General features: G+C 40.9%; 1 protein-coding gene across 2 annotated transcripts in view; it reads left to right on the forward strand.

The window, feature by feature from the left end:
* The window catches only part of AIM2 (absent in melanoma 2), a 91,718-nt gene extending 75,958 nt beyond the window's left edge, over window positions 1–15,760 (forward strand). For both annotated transcript variants that reach the window (XM_036922650.2, XM_036922649.2), the window contains 6 exons: window positions 457–578; window positions 3,332–3,613; window positions 9,802–9,941; window positions 11,840–12,262; window positions 14,463–14,651; window positions 15,402–15,760. In XM_036922650.2, the coding sequence (XP_036778545.2) occupies window positions 3,352–3,613; window positions 9,802–9,941; window positions 11,840–12,262; window positions 14,463–14,651; window positions 15,402–15,428 (1,041 nt within the window). In that variant the 5' untranslated portion in view covers window positions 457–578; window positions 3,332–3,351 and the 3' untranslated portion in view covers window positions 15,429–15,760. The remainder of the gene's footprint in view (window positions 1–456; window positions 579–3,331; window positions 3,614–9,801; window positions 9,942–11,839; window positions 12,263–14,462; window positions 14,652–15,401) is intronic.
* Window positions 15,761–17,588: the final 1,828 nt, after the last annotated feature.

Below are 17,588 nucleotides of genomic sequence, written 5' to 3' on the forward strand. Positions count from 1 at the left end.
GCTGTTTTACAAAATTTGCTCAGGGAGGGTTGAGCTTAGAAGGGGACAACTGAGCAGAAATCTAGAGGGAGGGAGAAAATTGCAGATATTCCAGGTAAAGAGAAGTAAATGATTTAGGCGAAGAAAATAATTGCTAGTATTGAAATTATCAGACACTTCACAAATGTGTTCCCTTTGTTCCTTTCATTGATCGATAGGACCGTTTGGGTGCCTTTATCATCCCAAGTGTTTCAAATGTATTTGTCACTTTGAAAATGGTCCTGATAATAGTTAAGTTTTCACTTACGAACTCTACACGTGTGAGTTGAGTTTTCCAGTCACGACCGGCCTATAGGAAGGTCCCCCCACTCTGGATATGGGGGGATTAATAAGTAGAAAACATTTTAATTTAAAACAGTAGAATTTGTGAAATAAATAAAGCCAGTAACACCAGCCTTTTTGGTTTTTATTAAACAGGGAATCATTCCAGTCTGTGCACAAGAAAAAGGCAGTTGGCAATAGAAGGAGCAGAAGGCCTGGATTCAGAAGACTTGAGTTTAGACCTTCTTATTTCCTTTTAACTATCTGTGTGGTTTTGGGTAAGTCATTCCACTTTAGATACCCAATTTAATCTGTAATAAATGAAAACTTGTGTGTGTCAGGCATACCATGCTGAATATTTACACCCTGTGTTCTCCAAGCAGCCCTGACAGGTAGAAATTAACAACCCCAATTCAGAGGTAAGCGTGTGCACCCTCTGTTTCCTCTCTTCCCATCTTCAGGCACTGTGGGAAAGCACTCTGTGAGCTGTAAGGTGCTAACCATGATCAGTTAGTGGGCACGGTGCAATACCAGACTTCTCACACTACAGTGTGTGTATTCCTGGCATCATGAGGCTGCCAGATAGAGCTGAATGTATTCTCTTGGGGTATAAGTTTTACCCTACAACAAATACTTTGGAGCATTTTTTAAGTAAACATATTGTGGAATAAAATGCAAATTTTGCATATACAAATTTAAAAAAATCAGAAGCAGCTGAGCCTTCATTTTCTTACATCTAAAATGCATTCAAATGTTATTATAAGAAGGTGAAATTCTTACAAAGAGGAAGGACACATCCTGAGCTGACTACCTGGCACATCGCAGACACTTCACAAATGTGTTCCCTTTGTTCCTTTCATTGATCGGTAGGACCGTTTGGGTGCCTTTATCATCCCAAGCATTTCAAATGTATTTGTCACTTTGAAAATGGTCCTGATAATAGTTTAGTTTTCACTTACGAGCTCTATATGTGTGAGTTGAGTTTTCCAGTCGCGACCGGCCTATAGGAAACAATAATAAGGCCGTATTCATAGTCCTAATTCAGAATGTATTAACACTGACCCTACTGACTGGGGTATCAGGCTCCCCTAAAAGGCACAATCATTTATTTTCAGCTCATAAATATTCTTTTTTGTTCTTTGGCTTATGTCTTCCACCCTCTATGTTATTGCTCTGGAAGTCACTACCTACTAGTAATGTCAAACATGTTTTTTTTATGTTGACTGGACATTCGAGTACATTGCTGATTCATACTTTTTTGCCCACTTTTCAGATGGATTATCTTTTTCTAATTGATAAGGTGGTTCTCCATATATTATGACTGCAGAACCTCCCTTAATTATATACATTGCAGATATCTTTACAGTTTGGGGCTTGTATTTTTACTTTGTTTACTATGTGTATTTTTTCTTCCAATAAAGAAATTTAGAATGTGCAGGCAATTAAATCTGGCCATATTTTCCGTGCTGGCTTGTCCTTTTGTTCCTTGTTTAAGAAACCCGCTCCTAACCCGGTGTAATGAGATTCTCTTCTGTGTTCTTCAACAGCATTACTATTCTTAATTTAAGTATTTACCCACCTAGATAAATATTTTTGTGTATTATGTGAGATAAGGATTCGATAACATAATCTATATCATCCCATGTAGATTGTCATTAGTCCCGACATTTTTATAGTTACCATACATTCTTTGTGACTTACAGTGCCACCGACATACCATGTTTTCATGTATATGTGTTTCCGTTCCCATGTTCTCTACTTATTCCTTGTTTTTTCTCTGTGCCCATATCAAATTGCTTTAATTATTATATAATTATAGTAAGTGTTGATATCTAATACAGATGATACTTCCTATAAATACCTTAAGCTTGTTTTGGGCATTTTTGTTTTTATTCTTTCATATAGGCTTTAGGGTCATCCTGATAAATTGTGCAGAAAGCCTGTTTTATGAGATTTTGCATAGAGTTTACAGGCTTATTTGAAGAGTTGCCATTTTTATTTTGCTGAGTCTTCCTATTCAAAATGTCACATATATCCTCATTTTTTTAGGTCTTCTTATAAATCTTGAAGTAAAGTTTTAAATTTTCTCTTGAGAGGTCTTACATCTCTTTCATTAGATGTTTTTAAGTACTCCGTAGTTTTGCTGTTATTGGAAATTCTATTTTTTTATTCAAGATTTTTGTCTATTGGAGTCTTGTTGAAACAAAAGAATGCAGTTTTTGTATATTACTCTTATATAGAGAAACATTACTGAATTATTTATTCCTAATATTTTGTGTGTTATTTTAGATATTACACATAGGGTAATTATCACAATGTGGTGTTGCTAACAAGATAGAAAAATCAGTAGAACACAATAAAGAATTGAGAAATTTGCCCCTTACATATGGACAATGGATTTTCAAGAAAAGTTTAAAAGCAAGTTGGTGGAGAAGGGTCTTTTCAACATGATTCTCAGAAAACTATCTGTGTGCAAAAAGAAAAAAGCACCTTGAATTGCACCTCACACCACACTCACCGTAGCTCAAAGCAGATAATAGACCAAACTGTAGAAACTCTGAACTATACAATTTCTAGAGGAAAATATAAGAGAAATTCTTTAGATCATGAGTAGGCAAAGATTTCTTAGAGGGGACACTGAAAGCACAGTCCTTGAGAGAAGAAATTGATAAATTGGACTTCAAGTGTACAAATATGACAAAAGGTGTCGCATTGAGAACTTTAAATATATGCACTTTGCAGTATCTCAGTTACGCTTCAATAAGTCGGTTTAAAAAATACAGGTAGCATGTACGCAGGTCCCTGAGAATTGCAGAGGCCCCGTGTCACCCCGGAAGGGTGCCTCTCAGGGCAGTAGTGAACCTCTTGCTTAGGAAGTCCTTACTTATAATTCAGCTAAAGGGCCTTCGCTGTATAGTAAACATTTGGTGCATTTTCTCTTTAAAAAGATATTAACCACTCGTCATGCTTTATTTAGAATGTGAGATTCGCTTTTGGTGGTGTGACGTTGCATGCTTTGGGTTTTTTGTAGGCTGACCCCAGAGTTGTGAGATGGAAAGTAAATACAGGGAAATCCTGTTGTTAATCGGCCTGGATAGCATCACTGATGAGGAACTGGACAGATTTAAGTTCTTTCTTCCAGATGAGTTTGAGGTTTCCACAGGTAAACTAGAAAATGCAAGCAGGACGGAGTTAGCTAACTTGATGATCCAAAACGTTGGCGTCGCCTCTGCCATGCGGAAGACCATACGGATTTTCCAGAAGTTGAATTATAGGCATGTGGCCAAATGCCTTCAGGAAGAGAAGGAAAAAGGTACTGTGGCAGTGTTCTCCCCTTCCCAGGGCTCTTTTGTCTAGTCTGGGCTTTAGTGAAGACCCCTCATGCATGTTGGACTGTTTTTGCTAACTTAGGGCTCTGCCCGTGGACCCCCTTTGACTGTGAATCGTTAGGAGGGGTTTGCACAGATTCCATGATTTGTCCGTCATCTCTCGCTCCCGTTACCACTTCATAATCTTCGCCAGTTGCCTGGCCTTGCCTCTGGTCTGCTTGCAGTGGGCAAGGACCCAGGACCTCCACGTTGAGTTCTTAAGTACCATTTACACAAGTCTGTGATGTGCTCAGGTTGCACTGAAGGTGTGACATAGCACGAGGAGATGATAGCACTGAACCATCGTCAACTGGGGTTTTAAACACATTTCCTCCTCCGCGTAGTCTGTCCCCTCCTTTCTGTGCCCCCAGCCTGTCTGAGCGGGTGCCCTTCAGTGGGAGTGTTCTATTCACAGATGCTTTCCTCCTCACTCAGGGATCCTTTCTTCTTCTCCCTGTCCCGTCCACAGATGGCAATCCGCATTCCCCACCAAAAAAGGCTGTTTTCTTCTATTGGTCAGTAAATCGCTGAGCGTCGGCCTCTGAAGTACCTGCCTTTGGTTTATATTCCTGATTGTGTTCCCTAAGAGCAGTCGGTCCATCCTGGCTGGACAGCTGAACCATCAGAGGAGCACCCCACCCAATGAGGACCTCCTCCCAGTGAGAGTCTCTACATGTGGTAGTTTTAGGATTCTACATGCAAATCTAACAACAGCAATTACAACAGCTTTTATAGAGTATTTGTGTGTGTCCAGCATGGAGAACATGGCTTCTCACACCGGATTTCTATGACAGATAAGTGATAAATAGAAGTGATGACATAAGCATGTGGGGCTACCCGGATGAACTGCTGTGCAGCGTCTAAGGCACTTTACAGAGGGGGCTGGTTGTGTTGGGCGTGTTTTCATCGGCTCTGAAGTTAGAAGGTGTAGGTCTTAGGGGTGGCCTGAAGGTGGCAGTAACGACACACAATGTCCCAAGGAACGCTCAGCCCGTGTGTGATCTAAGCCAGGGATCTAAAAGTGTCGTCAAACAGGCTGAAGATATTTAGGGATGTCTCTTATTTTTTTCTCTCAAATCAGAAACTCATTCTTCTTTCAGTCCAGGAGAACGCCAAATCATTTCCCCTACTGCAGTCTTTCCTCTATTTTGCTGTGATGATCCTAGGATTTTATTATCCTGACGAGGTAAAAATGATTGGTAATTTTTGGATTTTTAGGAAATTTAGGAATAACTGGAAGCTCTATATCATGTGTAAGACGTCAGTTAAGTTTTTCTATTTTATAGCTCTGAAATTCTACCCTAGCTCCTACTTTAGATGGGCAAATTTGTGCCCTGTGCTACCCTTAATTATTCTGGTAGGACGAGTTTTTTTATTTTATTCCCTGTAGGTTTCACCTTTCACCCTTTGTTGAATGTTCTTTCTGTATAAACATGTTAGGTCTGCACACAGGGTTCTACTCATGACCTCCCCTCACGGAAGGTAGAGGAGACCTGGAGAAATCTTGAATGAAGACAGAGTCAATAACCAGTAGACGGGACAGGCTTTTATAGGAAGAGAGAGGAAATTGTATGAGGACCCAACCCTGGATAAATGAAGCTGAGAGAGAATGTGATGGACGTCTGAAAAAGTGCTATGGGATTAAGCCAGAAGGTTGAAAATGCTAGATGAAATAATACATTAAAAATCTGCACCTGGTTGTAAGGAAGATGGGAGATGTGTGGTAGGCACATATGCGCTGCTGCAAGAGTTCCCTGGTAGCACCCTGTGTGAGATGGGAAACGGCTCCTGTGACGTGGTAGAGCCGCTTGGTGGTTCCGTCGGCATCTCTGGAGTCTCTTTTCTCTCCTATCCTGTCCACGTAGAAGGGAGCCTTTATCTGGGTACCCTTCCGAAGCACCTGTTTCATGGAACTAACTTACATTGGAGGCTTAGTTTCACTTCTTCCCAGAGCAGAAACCCTCTCTAATGTCCTTGACAGAGAGTCACCCACTTTCTACTCTTTGGAAGGTGACAGAGAACCCACCTCATAAGATAGCTCTCTCTACTCCTGAACAGCAGGAATAATTAAATCATTCTGCCTAGTAAATTCAGAGTTCTGCTAGCTCAGAACTGCTCAAGTTCTATTAGAAACAGCAGCCAATAATTTTTCTTTTCTGCCTGACAGTGCCTTAAGTAACTGAGCCCGGCCATCTTGAGACATGGTATTTTTAAAATCATGGCTGTTCACGATGAAATGTAACTGGGCGTAGACCTGGGGCACCCAGCCCAGAGTATACAGCTGCGCTGTGGTGGCCTCGGCGAGGAGCGGCAGGTCACCCGCCTGTCACCCAGCCATCCACTCAGTAAATACCCACTGAGTTCCCAAAAGGTAACAGGAACTCTTTAGGTTCTGGTGGTGAAACAGGGAGTTAAAAACAAATCCAAAATTTGTAGAGGATAAGAACATATCAGGGTAAGAACATACCTTCCTGACAGAAGACTAATGAATTAATAAGCTGAGGTAAATGGTCTGCCTGAAGTGTGTGTTGGTCCCTCAAGAGTGTGTCAGGGGAACCTAACAGAAGTCGGGAGTTGGTCAGGTGAGGCTTCTTTACAGAAGTGACCCTTGAGCTGGACTCTGAAGCATGAATAGGAGTGAAAGCTATCGCCTGTCAGAGGGACACTGTGTGACGAAGGCCTTGTGGCTCCAGTCGTGGACTTACCTAAGGACTGAAAGAGAACCAGTGTGGCTGGCATACAGAGAATTGCCAGGGGGTGAGGGGAGATGCCCTCTGAGAAGGCCTGAGACTTCAGGCCTTATAGAATCTGATTAGAATTCTTTGTTTCAAGAGAAATCAGAAGTGATCGAAAGGTTTTACCTGGGAGTGACATCAGATTTGCATTTTGAAATGATCCCTCTGAATATGTTTAGGAAAAAAACTGAGGGCCAGTTTGACTTTGGGAAGAACACCATTTTCCAAAGTTGGGAAAAGATAATACAACTCTGATTAGGTTATAAAACAGAAATGGAAGGAAATATACTGAACCGAGAGATATTTGAGAAGTACTAAGATTTGGTGATCAACTGGAAATGAAAATTTAATGAATAGGCATTGTCCAAGGACATGCTTTGGCATCACTCAAATAGGTAAGGTTGCCAGGGTGAAATATGCACAGACAAACATACGTACATCCATTTTGTACATAAATCACACATATATATTACTTTTTACTGTAGTGTATCGCAAATACAGAAAACTGAATCTTAAGACAGCTCAATAAATTATCAAAAAGTGAATGCAAGATGGTATACAACCATCTTGATCAATAAATGGAATTTTATTAGTGTCCCTTTTGTGCCGCCTGCAAGATTCACACTCAAAGATAGCTGTTATCTTGAATTCTAGCACCACAGATTCGTTTTGCCTGTTTTTTAATATAAAGGGAATTACAAGAGACAAACTATTTTGTGTCATGTGCCTTTTGTCAAATGATAACGGTAAAATTCCATCCATATTGTAGTTTCTAGCAGTATTTTATTCTTTTGATGCTATGTAATATTTGATTTTTTTATTTATATATATGTGTGTGTGTGTGTGTATATAAGAGAGAGTCTGCTGATTGTTATTTGGGGCCATTATGAATAGTACTGCTGTGAATATTTATGTCTATCATAAACATATTAAGTACATGTCTTTTCATTCATATATATATATATATATATATATATATACACCTACAATTATATTTATAGTTTATAAGTAAAAATATAATTATATATATACATATATAAAATACTGCGTGTGTGTGCGAATCTTTCTCTTCACTGTATACCTATGAAACAAATGACTGGATGATTAGGTAAAAATATATTGAATATTAGTAAATAGTGTCCAAGTATTTTTCCAAAGTGGTGTACCAATTTGAGAACTCTACCGAATCCACAGTAGTTTTTTTTTAATTGGATTCACTTAAAAAAATATTTACCATTTGAAAGAGTACTTTAATATGCCTTTCTGGGATAACTTTTGAGGTTGAGCACTGCTCATCTGTGTATATAATTATATGATTATTGGCTGTTTGGATATCTTATTTTGCAAAGTGACAATTCAAATTTTTGTCTACTTGATTCTGATGGTTTTCCTGCTTTTTAAAAATGTGTTTATGGGAGTTATTTGTATTCTGGATACCAGTACTTTGTTTAGCACAAAAGTATCAAAAAGTGATCCTACCAGGGTCTGCCGGAATTACAACCAACAAGTGGAAGTGTATCTATTTTCTTGCTCTGTGGCTTGCTTTTCACACTCTTTATGGTATCTGTTGGTGAACTGATGTGATATGCTGCAAAAACAGCTGTCCCACCCTTGCACTGTGATGGGAGTAGATAGATACTCATCAGGAGGTGGGAATTCTATTTCTTGTGCCTGTGCATCTGGGTGTAGGCTTGTGACTTGCGTTACCCAATGGGACAATGTTAGTAAGAAGTACGTATTCATTGGCGCTTTGCCCTCCTTGTTGCTGGGAGGCCTTCTGCCCTCGTGTGAATAAACCTCGCTTAGCCTTTGGAGGGTGAGAAACCACGAGGAATGAGGACCCAGTCTTCACAGTCTTCCCAGACCGAGGTCCCAATGTGAGTGTGTGAGGCCATCCAATCATCCAGCTGCTCAACAGTCTGCAGAATTATAAGAAATAATAAATGTGTGTTGCTGTAAGCCACTAAGTTTTGGGGTGACTTATTATGCAGCAAACACTAACTGCTGCATGCCCCCAGCCTTTTGTTATTATTATTATTGCATATATTTAACTTCTGAATGTTACAAACTACATAAGACGTCATCACGGTCATCATTCTTATTGTGCTGTTGAACTGTTGATACTCTTCATATTTACCCATATGTTTGCCTTTTTTAAGTGTTCTTCATTATTTCATGAAGTTCTTGCTTCCATATGGCACATCTTTCGTCCAGCATGAAAAATTCCCTTTACTTCTTTTAGTGGGTTTCTGATTATCATGTATTCTCCTAGATTTTGTCTGAAAATATCTACATTTGGCCTTCACTTTTGAAAATATTTTAGATTTGAGTGTTATTCTTTCAGTATTTTAAATGTGTGCTTATAATGTCTTCTGATGTTAATGGTTTCTGTAGAAAAGTCAGCTATCAGTTTACTTATATATTCTTTTAATGTAATGTGTCTTTTTTCCCCTCATAACCTTTAAAGATTTTCTTTGTTTTTTAGCAGTTTATGATGTACTGAGTGTATTTCTTGTACATCTTCTGCTTGTGGTTTCCTAAGCTCTCAGACCTAGGGGTTGATGCCTTTCATCAGTGTTGGCGAACTCAGCCACTGTCTCCTGTGCGGCTTCTGTAGTGTTCTCCTTTGAAATTCCAATCACAGCCAAGACACGGGGGCATATCCTGCATATTTCTTATGCTCTCTTCTGTTTTTCCATTCTACTTTCTCTTTATGACTCTGTATAATTTCCATTGCCCTGTTTTCTAGTTAACTAATCCTGTCTTCTGCCATCTTCAGTCTTCGTGTCAGCCCTCCAGGGAATTATTGATACCAGATACTGCATTTCTGTCACAGGTGGCAATTCTATGTTGAAATGATCTACTTTTCCCAGTGTTTTGTGTGTGATTTCCTTTGCTTTCTTTAGCATGACAATCATAGTTATTTTAAAATCCATATCCACTAATTCCATAATCTTGTCATATGTGGGTTTGCTTGTACTGCCTGCTTTTTTCTTGATTATGAATCTTCTCTTTAGGAACTTGGATCATACATTTTTTCCTTTCTTGGTATTTTTCCCACTGCTTTTGAATACTATTCTTATAAACTTTTCCCACCTTTTGTACTTCTTTTCCCGCGGGTGGATCGGTTCCTAAGAAGCAAGCCCATGATTGTCAAAGCAGAATCTCTTCATGTATCATTGTATCTTTGCCCTTATATCTCTGAAATTTTTTTATCCTACTGCCACAGTAGGCTAGTACAGCTGCCTGTGTGTGTGTGTGTGTGTGTGTGTGTAACCCCAGGGCAGGTTTTGACTCTAGATAATTTTATTTCTGAGAAAAAATGGTATTTAAATTTCTGCCTATGTTTCTCTCTTCTGGGTCACTGTGTATTTATTTATCTTTTTATTTTTAATCAGTTGATAAGAAATGCAAAATGGAAAAAGGAACAAAGCTAGTGAAAAAGAATCAAGCTGCAGTGAATCCTGGGGTCTCTGCAGCCCCCAGAAAGGACATTGGGCACCAACACGTTGTACCAAAGGCCTCGCTTCGTGTTCAGGTACGAGGGCAGGTGGCGTGGCCTTTGTCCTGGTAAGACCATCCTCTAGTCATTCTCCACACTGGAGCTCTCTGTCCTTTATCTTACAGCATGCAAGTAAAGAAAGCAAGGCTATTTTTACTTGAGAAGTAGGTCTGGATAAGAGATGGAAAGTTGCTTCAGTTTCATGAGGTTATACACTTACTGAGCTCCTAATCTCTGCTAGGGCCCAAGCACTTTAACACGTGGTCACCAGTTAGATTCTATAACAGGATGACTTGAGATAGACTGTTGTTTCCATGAAGTATGTTTAGAGTGCTGTCAGGAGGAATACTGGTTGGGGAATGAAGGAAGCAGAAGAGGGAGAATTTCAACTCCAGTGCAGTTGGAAACAGACCTCAGCCAACCCCACAAGACGCTCAGGAGCTCGGAATGCCTTTCAGAGTTGTCATAGTCTGGATGGAGGGCAGAAGGCCCTTATATACCTGCACTGACTGAGGGAGGCAGTCCTCTTCAGCCGACAGCAATGCTGGAGAGGGTCTGTAAGAATGATTGCTTTGGTCCTGGAGGAGGGCAGCGGGCAACGTCTGGGAGACTCACCACGAATCCACCACAAACATTGAATTTCATTTCCTGTGTGGCGGATATTCAAATCATTTTACAGAAGTGTGAACTATGGAAACTGGTTCTATGAACTGCCTTCCCATTGTCTAGAACATCCGCCTTCTCTGGGCTTGTCTTAGGACTCTCTGAAGTTGTCAGGGAGACAAAATTCAGGTATAAGTGGTGCCTTCCGGTCACCAGCAATGAAAACACACATTCTCCAACTAAGGTGCATGATACCACGGAGGTGAGGGCGTGGAGCGGACCTGGGTGGAACTGACACTTCCCTGAATTGGTTCAGACAAATGCTGCCACACTGTCCGTCAGGGTCCTCGTGGATAGCCATGTTCCCACGCTCCGGGTCCCGTCAGAGACCCCATTCAGGAGCTCCTACACTTGGCTTACATGTCCCCGGTTTTCTGTATTCCCCTGTGGCTCTGAACAGTGGGTTGTTTTTTTAAAAGTAGCCCTTGCTTCCAAAACAGACTTCCCAAAGTCTCTGATCTTTGTTAATTTGGGAAGGCACAAAGAAGAGAATTACCTGTGATCCTATCACCTAGAGAAAACCATTGTTGGTATTGGTAAATATCTCCCTAGGGTGTTTGTGTGTGATTTAACTGTTTATTTAATAAGAAACACACTGTATATTTTGTTTGGGACCTTTCCATCTTTTGAGTTTTTTAATGTTTACCATGTTATTTCTCTAAAGCATTTTTAATATTTACATAGCATCTATTATCTGAATATAACATATTTAACCTAAATCCCCATTTTTGGATATTTACATTATTTCTTTTTTCTTATAATTACAAATAACAAGATATAATTCTGTTATGTGAACCTTTGTGCATAGTTTATTATTTCTAAGGTTCATAAAAGTAGAATTAGTTCTCCTTTTTAATTCTTCCTTTAACTCACTTTGTAGCATCTCTGACCTAAGTTACTCCCTTTACTCGCATTTTACTTAATCTGTAATTTTATTACGCACAGGACCATCCCTAGAAATCGGGGAGCCCTGTGCAGGTCATCGAGCACCCTTACTTTCTCACCAGAGTGAAACCAGTATTCAAGTCAGTCTTGGATGGAGGGTTAAGGACCTCTTGTGCCCCAATAGTGTGGATGCATGAAGACAGGATCAGATTTACCCCTCTGCCTTAGGCAGCACTATTTCGGAGATCGGATGGGATCTTTACATCTCTCTTCCATTGGTGCCTCCTTTCCTTGGCTGATTTTCTGAAGTTTAACCCTAAGAGGGAGATAAGAATCCCTCAATAGTACCTTCTTTACCCAAGCTGATATCTTTCTTTTGTCTCCAGCCTAAGCAGAAACACATGGTGGCCCAGCAAGCTTCTATCAGAAAAGAAGGGTTGCAGAAAGACCCTATGACAGTCATGGTGCTGAAGACAATGAAGCCATTTGAATTTGAGGCCCAGGAAGGGAAACAAGAGATGTTCCATGCTACAGTGGCTACCGACAGTCAATTCTTTTTTGTAAAAGTTTTCAATCCAGAGCTCAAAGATAAATTCACTCCAAAGAAAGTAATTCTAATATCAAAATATTATTGGCACACTCATTTCCTGGAAGTGAACTGTGCCTCCCTGGTGTTTGATGCTGCATCTGACCAGCAGATCAATGTCCCGAAGACCGTTATCAGAAAAGCTGGTGAGACCCCAAAGATCAGTAAGCTTCAAACTCAGCCCCTTGGGACAATTGTGAATGGGCTGTTTGTAGTTCAGAAGGTAAGTGTCTACATATAATTTTAGATTGATTAGTAAGAATAGGTCATTTTCAACTATGGGCTTGAAGAGACCAGAAATTATCCATCTCAAAGTATTTTTATGTAGAAAAAAAACAAAACAAATAAACCCCCAAAACTGAAGAGCTGCAGAGAGAGTGTGTTAAAACTGAAATACATTCAAAGTGTTTTTATTCACAAGAAGCTGTCACAATCCTGTTGCAGCTTCTTTTTATCTTTAGTGCTCCTGGAAAAGGGATTATTTAATACACAAGTAACGGCCCTCTAGGTTATTTTTGTACTTTATGCAGGTATCTTTATTATAAGTGATTACTTATGTGAATACAAAATTACTGCAGTTGAGTGACAAGCCATATTGATTAACCTGGAAGACCAATAAATAGAGCAGGATTGAAGAACTGTGACTGAAAGAAAATAGAAGGAAGGGTTAGTATGAGGAGACTTATTAGAAGGGAGAAATATTAAAGTGTTTTGGCTGTAAGCCTTAGGGGAACTCATATGATGACCTCTGGTCCCGGGACCTGAGAGCCCCAAGGAGGGGCCCTCCTGAGCCTGCGTCTCGGAGCCTTCGGTGGAGCGTGGCTCCCTCGGGGTTCGCTGCAGAGGAACTGATATGAAGGCTCTGTCCTGGAAATTCCAAGTCCAAAATGACCTTGAATATGAAAGCCCATGTTCTTTATATTAGTTTGGTGCCTTCAATCTAGTTAATCATCCACAAATATATATTCATTAGCCCATTAAATTAAACCTGAAATACTATCAATCTTCTAGGTATCTGATCAACACCCTGCTCCCTTTTGACTTGGACTTGATTGTGTATTATTTCTTGGCCTTGATTCTTATAGGGGAAGAAAACTTTTCCCTTCTTCCCCTCTAGGTTCTTTGGCAGGTTGAATAACTATATAGACATAAGATTAACAGGAAAAAGCAAATTTAATTTTGTACATACTGGAGCCCTATAAAAAATAATGAGACTCAAAGACAGGCAATTAAGGCTTGTATGCCATCCTGAGCTAAGGGGCGGGTAGAGGCCTGGGGCTTCAAAGGGGAGGAAGACGACACACCGGAAGATAATAAAGCAGACATTTAGCAAACGGCTATTTGCTCTGCCATGCAGATAAGTCTTTCTGATCTAGAAAGTTGTCTCTGGCAATATTTCCCTTCCGGTTACAGCCTCCCCACAAAACTAAATTCTATCAGGCAGTGATGGTGGAGGTAAAGAGCTTTTCCTGAGTCCATTGCATCTCGATCGCCTCAAGCTCAAAACAGCCCACACGCCAAAGTGACACATTTTGGGGTGACTTATTCTGACTCATTGCTAACTCTTGTTCAGATGCTTTACTAGGTTTTGCATCATTTGCTCATGTCTCTTCTGGATTTATTGCTTCGAATGACTCCCCTCCACCTCCAGGATCTACTTTACCCTTCCTGTTGTGGCTGCTGGTGCTAGAGAAGTCTCACTGTCTCCAACTACTGGTTACTGGGGTCACAGGGCCTTTCTGGTCTGAAATTAGGGGGCTTGGGGCTGGGAGCATGGACATGAGTTGTTACGTTCTTAGTAAAACCTAACTGTGTCTTCTATCCGAACTTAGACCTATTAGATGTTGTATCTCACATCTGCCAGTTTCAAAGTTGGGTTTTTTCCTTATACAGATATTCCCCAATTTACTATGGTTTGACTTAAAAATTTTCAGCTTTACGATGATGCAAAATCAATATGCATTCAGTAGAAACCATACTGTCAATTTTGAATTTTGATCTTTTCCTGGGCTGGTGGAATGAGGTGTGCTGCACTTGTGATGCCCAACCGGCTGCACAGACATGAGCAGACCAGCACACTTAAAGCCAGCCTGCTTTCACTTTCAGTGGTGTATTCAACAAATTACACGGGACAGTCAACACTTTATTATAAAATAGGCTTTGTGTTAGATGGTTTTGCTAGACTCCAGGCTAATGTAAGTGTTCTGGGTGTATTTAAGGTACTCTAAGCTAGGCTATGCTGTTTGGTAGGTTATTTGTATTAAATGCATTTTCAACTTAAAAATGGGTTTATCGGGATGTAACCCCATCATGAGTAAGATCCGTATTCTTTCTGGAGGCTGTTACTAGCACTTCCAATATCTGGTTGGTGTGGCATTCCTTCTTCAGATTATCAAAGATTGGGTATTGATTTTATTTTGCAGACAACAGAACGGAAGAATCGCGTATTATTTGACCTAAGTGACAACACAGGGAGGATGGAAGTACTGGTGTTCGGAAAACAGAACGAAATCAAATGTGAGGAAGGGGATAAACTTCGACTTATGTTCTTTGAGCTGTCAAGAACTGGAGAAAAACTACAGCTGAAATGTGGAGCGCACAGCGTCATTAAGGTGGGGTCTGCGCGGAGGAGGTTAGCTCTCTGAGGGGGGTGATGGTTTACAGTGGTTTTCAGAAAGCTGGACAGGTGCTACTGAAAAAGCAGGTGTGGAAGACCCTGATATTTAGTTCACGTGCACAGAACTTAAGGACCTTCCTTTTAGGAAATACACATTGTGTGTACACAAATAAGAGGCCGTGGGTTTCACAAGGCAGACACACACTGTGGTACCCACACAGCCCCACAGACTTTACTGGCATCACTAAGTCTGAGGCAGACTGTTTGCCCAAAGCCAGGCAGATTATTTTGACAGAGTATGAAACTAGACACAGACCGTGCACACCTCAAGGACTTATTTCTCAGTGAACTCACCCCCCTGCACCTAAACCATAGAAGGCAGCTGAGTCAGGGTAACCCCCCTGCTCCTGGCCTTTCATCTCTCCTTTATACCAACATCTTCCTGCTACTTCTGGGCCCTCTTCCCCATGTGTCAGCATCATTTGCACCAGCTGATGTCTTCTTTTGTAAGAGTGGGGTGGAGACTTGAGACACGGCCTTCTGTGCCCTTGCCAAGTAGGAGTGTATATCCCAGGCCAGACATGCACTCCAGGAAGTGATCCGAGGGTGGGAAAGGTGCTATTGGGAAGGAAGGAGACAGTTTCATCAGAAGAAAAGATGCACTTTAGGAGGACAGTCACTGCAAGCAGACAAGGGATAATGGGTCATCTGCATCTCAAACTGTACTTACGTTTTCTCCATCCAGGTTATTAAGGCCAGAAATTTGAAGTGAGAGGAATTAACTCAGATCCACTGGTCTAAATGGCATTTAAATGAGGAGGACCTGAAGCCTCATGAACTGACTGTGAGCCCCTGGGAACACAGGCTCCTCCTCCCCGACCCCCAGCTCAGTAGGGATGGCATCGTTGCTGAATAAACAACCCATGATATTATCAGAATTAAAGTTTATTTCTCATCCATTGCATATCTACCGATTTAAAGTCAGATTTAGTTTGGGGTAAGGATAAGCCAGGCTATGCTCTAGGAAGGTGTTCACAGATATTGTAGTTGTTCAATGAATATCAGTTGAATGAATAAAGTGATTAATGAGAAATATTTACTATATGTAATTGTACAAGTCAGTGTAAGCTAAAGTTATAAATAACCAAATTCACAGGAGCACAAATATGAAAGGCTTGCAACATAGAAACATTGTCAAGGTCACTAATAATCTGAGACATGATTAAATAATGATAAGACTCTGCCGCTATGTAGAATGTAGAGACTTAGAAAGAAGCTTGCCCCCACCCTCCCAGCAATGAAGTGAAACCAGGTTATCTGCACAGTCACAATGTTTTCCGAGCCTATTGGAGAGCCAGAGCTGTAGAGCAGGCATCTGATCAAGAAATGTAAGGAGAGAGAGAGACTCCTCCAAGGACAGAAAAGGTGCACGCACCAGCTCACCTGCAGCGGATGACGGACACTAAATACCCCACAAGGCAGAATTCAACTACAATTTTTAATGAATTGCTTGAGCTTGGCCTTGGGCTGGCATGAAAATACAGAACCACTGGGTTCTACATTGTCCTCACTGGCAGGAACTTCCCCATGGCTCTCACTGGATGATTGTGGATACAATTAAGAGCAGGTCTGGGGGAGGGAAAGACTGACCACTGAGGGAAAGATGTGAACCCCTGCCTCGACCCTTCCCACAGAACAGAAAATCCCCCAGTGCAAGAGAAGCAAATCTGCTGTCCTGAGGGCAGAGTTGAAGACCTGTTGAACAGAGGGAGGAAAAAGTTGTTCTCCTGAACCAAAGGTAGAAGTAGGTTCTAGGTGCAGAATGGAAAAGGTTCTCCTGCATCTGGGGGAGGGACAGGGTCAAGGGTAAAAGTCTCCCCCTGTCCTCCCCACAAGACTTAGGGACACAACACCTGCCAAAGGCTGAGGCAGAACCCAGACAGTAGAGAAATCTCCCCTCACTTCTCCCAAAACCTACTACCCGGCTGAACACGCCTCGGATAACAAGCACCGCAGTTCACTGCTAGGGGATGGTCAAGGGCATGGAAAGAAGCATTTTCTTAGGTTCAAGTGCAGGGTGAAGACTTCATGGTACAGCACTAGGGGAATGTTAAGTATGTGTTGCACAGAGAGTAGATAACAACAAATGTCAAGCTCAGTTCTACTCCTGATCAGATTAATTCAATCACTGTGGTAAGCATAGCAAAAGACAATCCATGCTATTTCTAGGCATAAATAGTATGTACAATCAGTCTCACAGATGGCTTTTAATACAAATTGTGAGGCACACAGAGAAACAGAAGGGAGAAAAATGGCAAAACAAATGAAGAAAATGAGAGTCAGACATGGTATAGATGTTGGAACTATCAAACAGGATACTTAAAATAGAAAACATGCATCATCAGATGGACAATTTCAGTAGAAAAGTGGAAATTAAGAAAGTCAAAGAAATGCTAGAAATGGAAAACAGTTACAGAGATGAAGAATGGATAATCAGTAAACGACACAGCATCTGACACAGGAAGCAGTCAATGAACTAAAGATAGGTCAATACAAATTACTCAAATGGAAGCATAAAGGGAAAATTAGAAAAAAGAAAAGAACAACAGAGTAGGAGATAAGGGACAAGATCAGGCAGTTAAAAAATACCTGTAACGGGAATTTCAGGAAGAGAACAGAAAAATAAATAGGCAAAAGGATATTTGAAAGGAGCTGAAGGCAAAGAGGTTTTCAAACCTAGTAACAGACAAGTTACCACAGATCCCAACAGCTCAGAGAATACCAAGCAGAAAAGAAAATAGTCATAAATAATCATAAATAAACTGTGGTAAGAAGCCGAGACAAAGTTTCTGTTGAGGCTTCAGGAACGGAATGTAGAGGAATCACAGGGTGCTTGAGGTTGAAACAATGTAGCGATGTGCCCCCCACCCCC

The sequence above is a fragment of the Manis pentadactyla genome, chromosome 19, assembly GCF_030020395.1.
Source record: "Manis pentadactyla isolate mManPen7 chromosome 19, mManPen7.hap1, whole genome shotgun sequence".
Taxonomy (NCBI): domain Eukaryota; kingdom Metazoa; phylum Chordata; class Mammalia; order Pholidota; family Manidae; genus Manis; species Manis pentadactyla.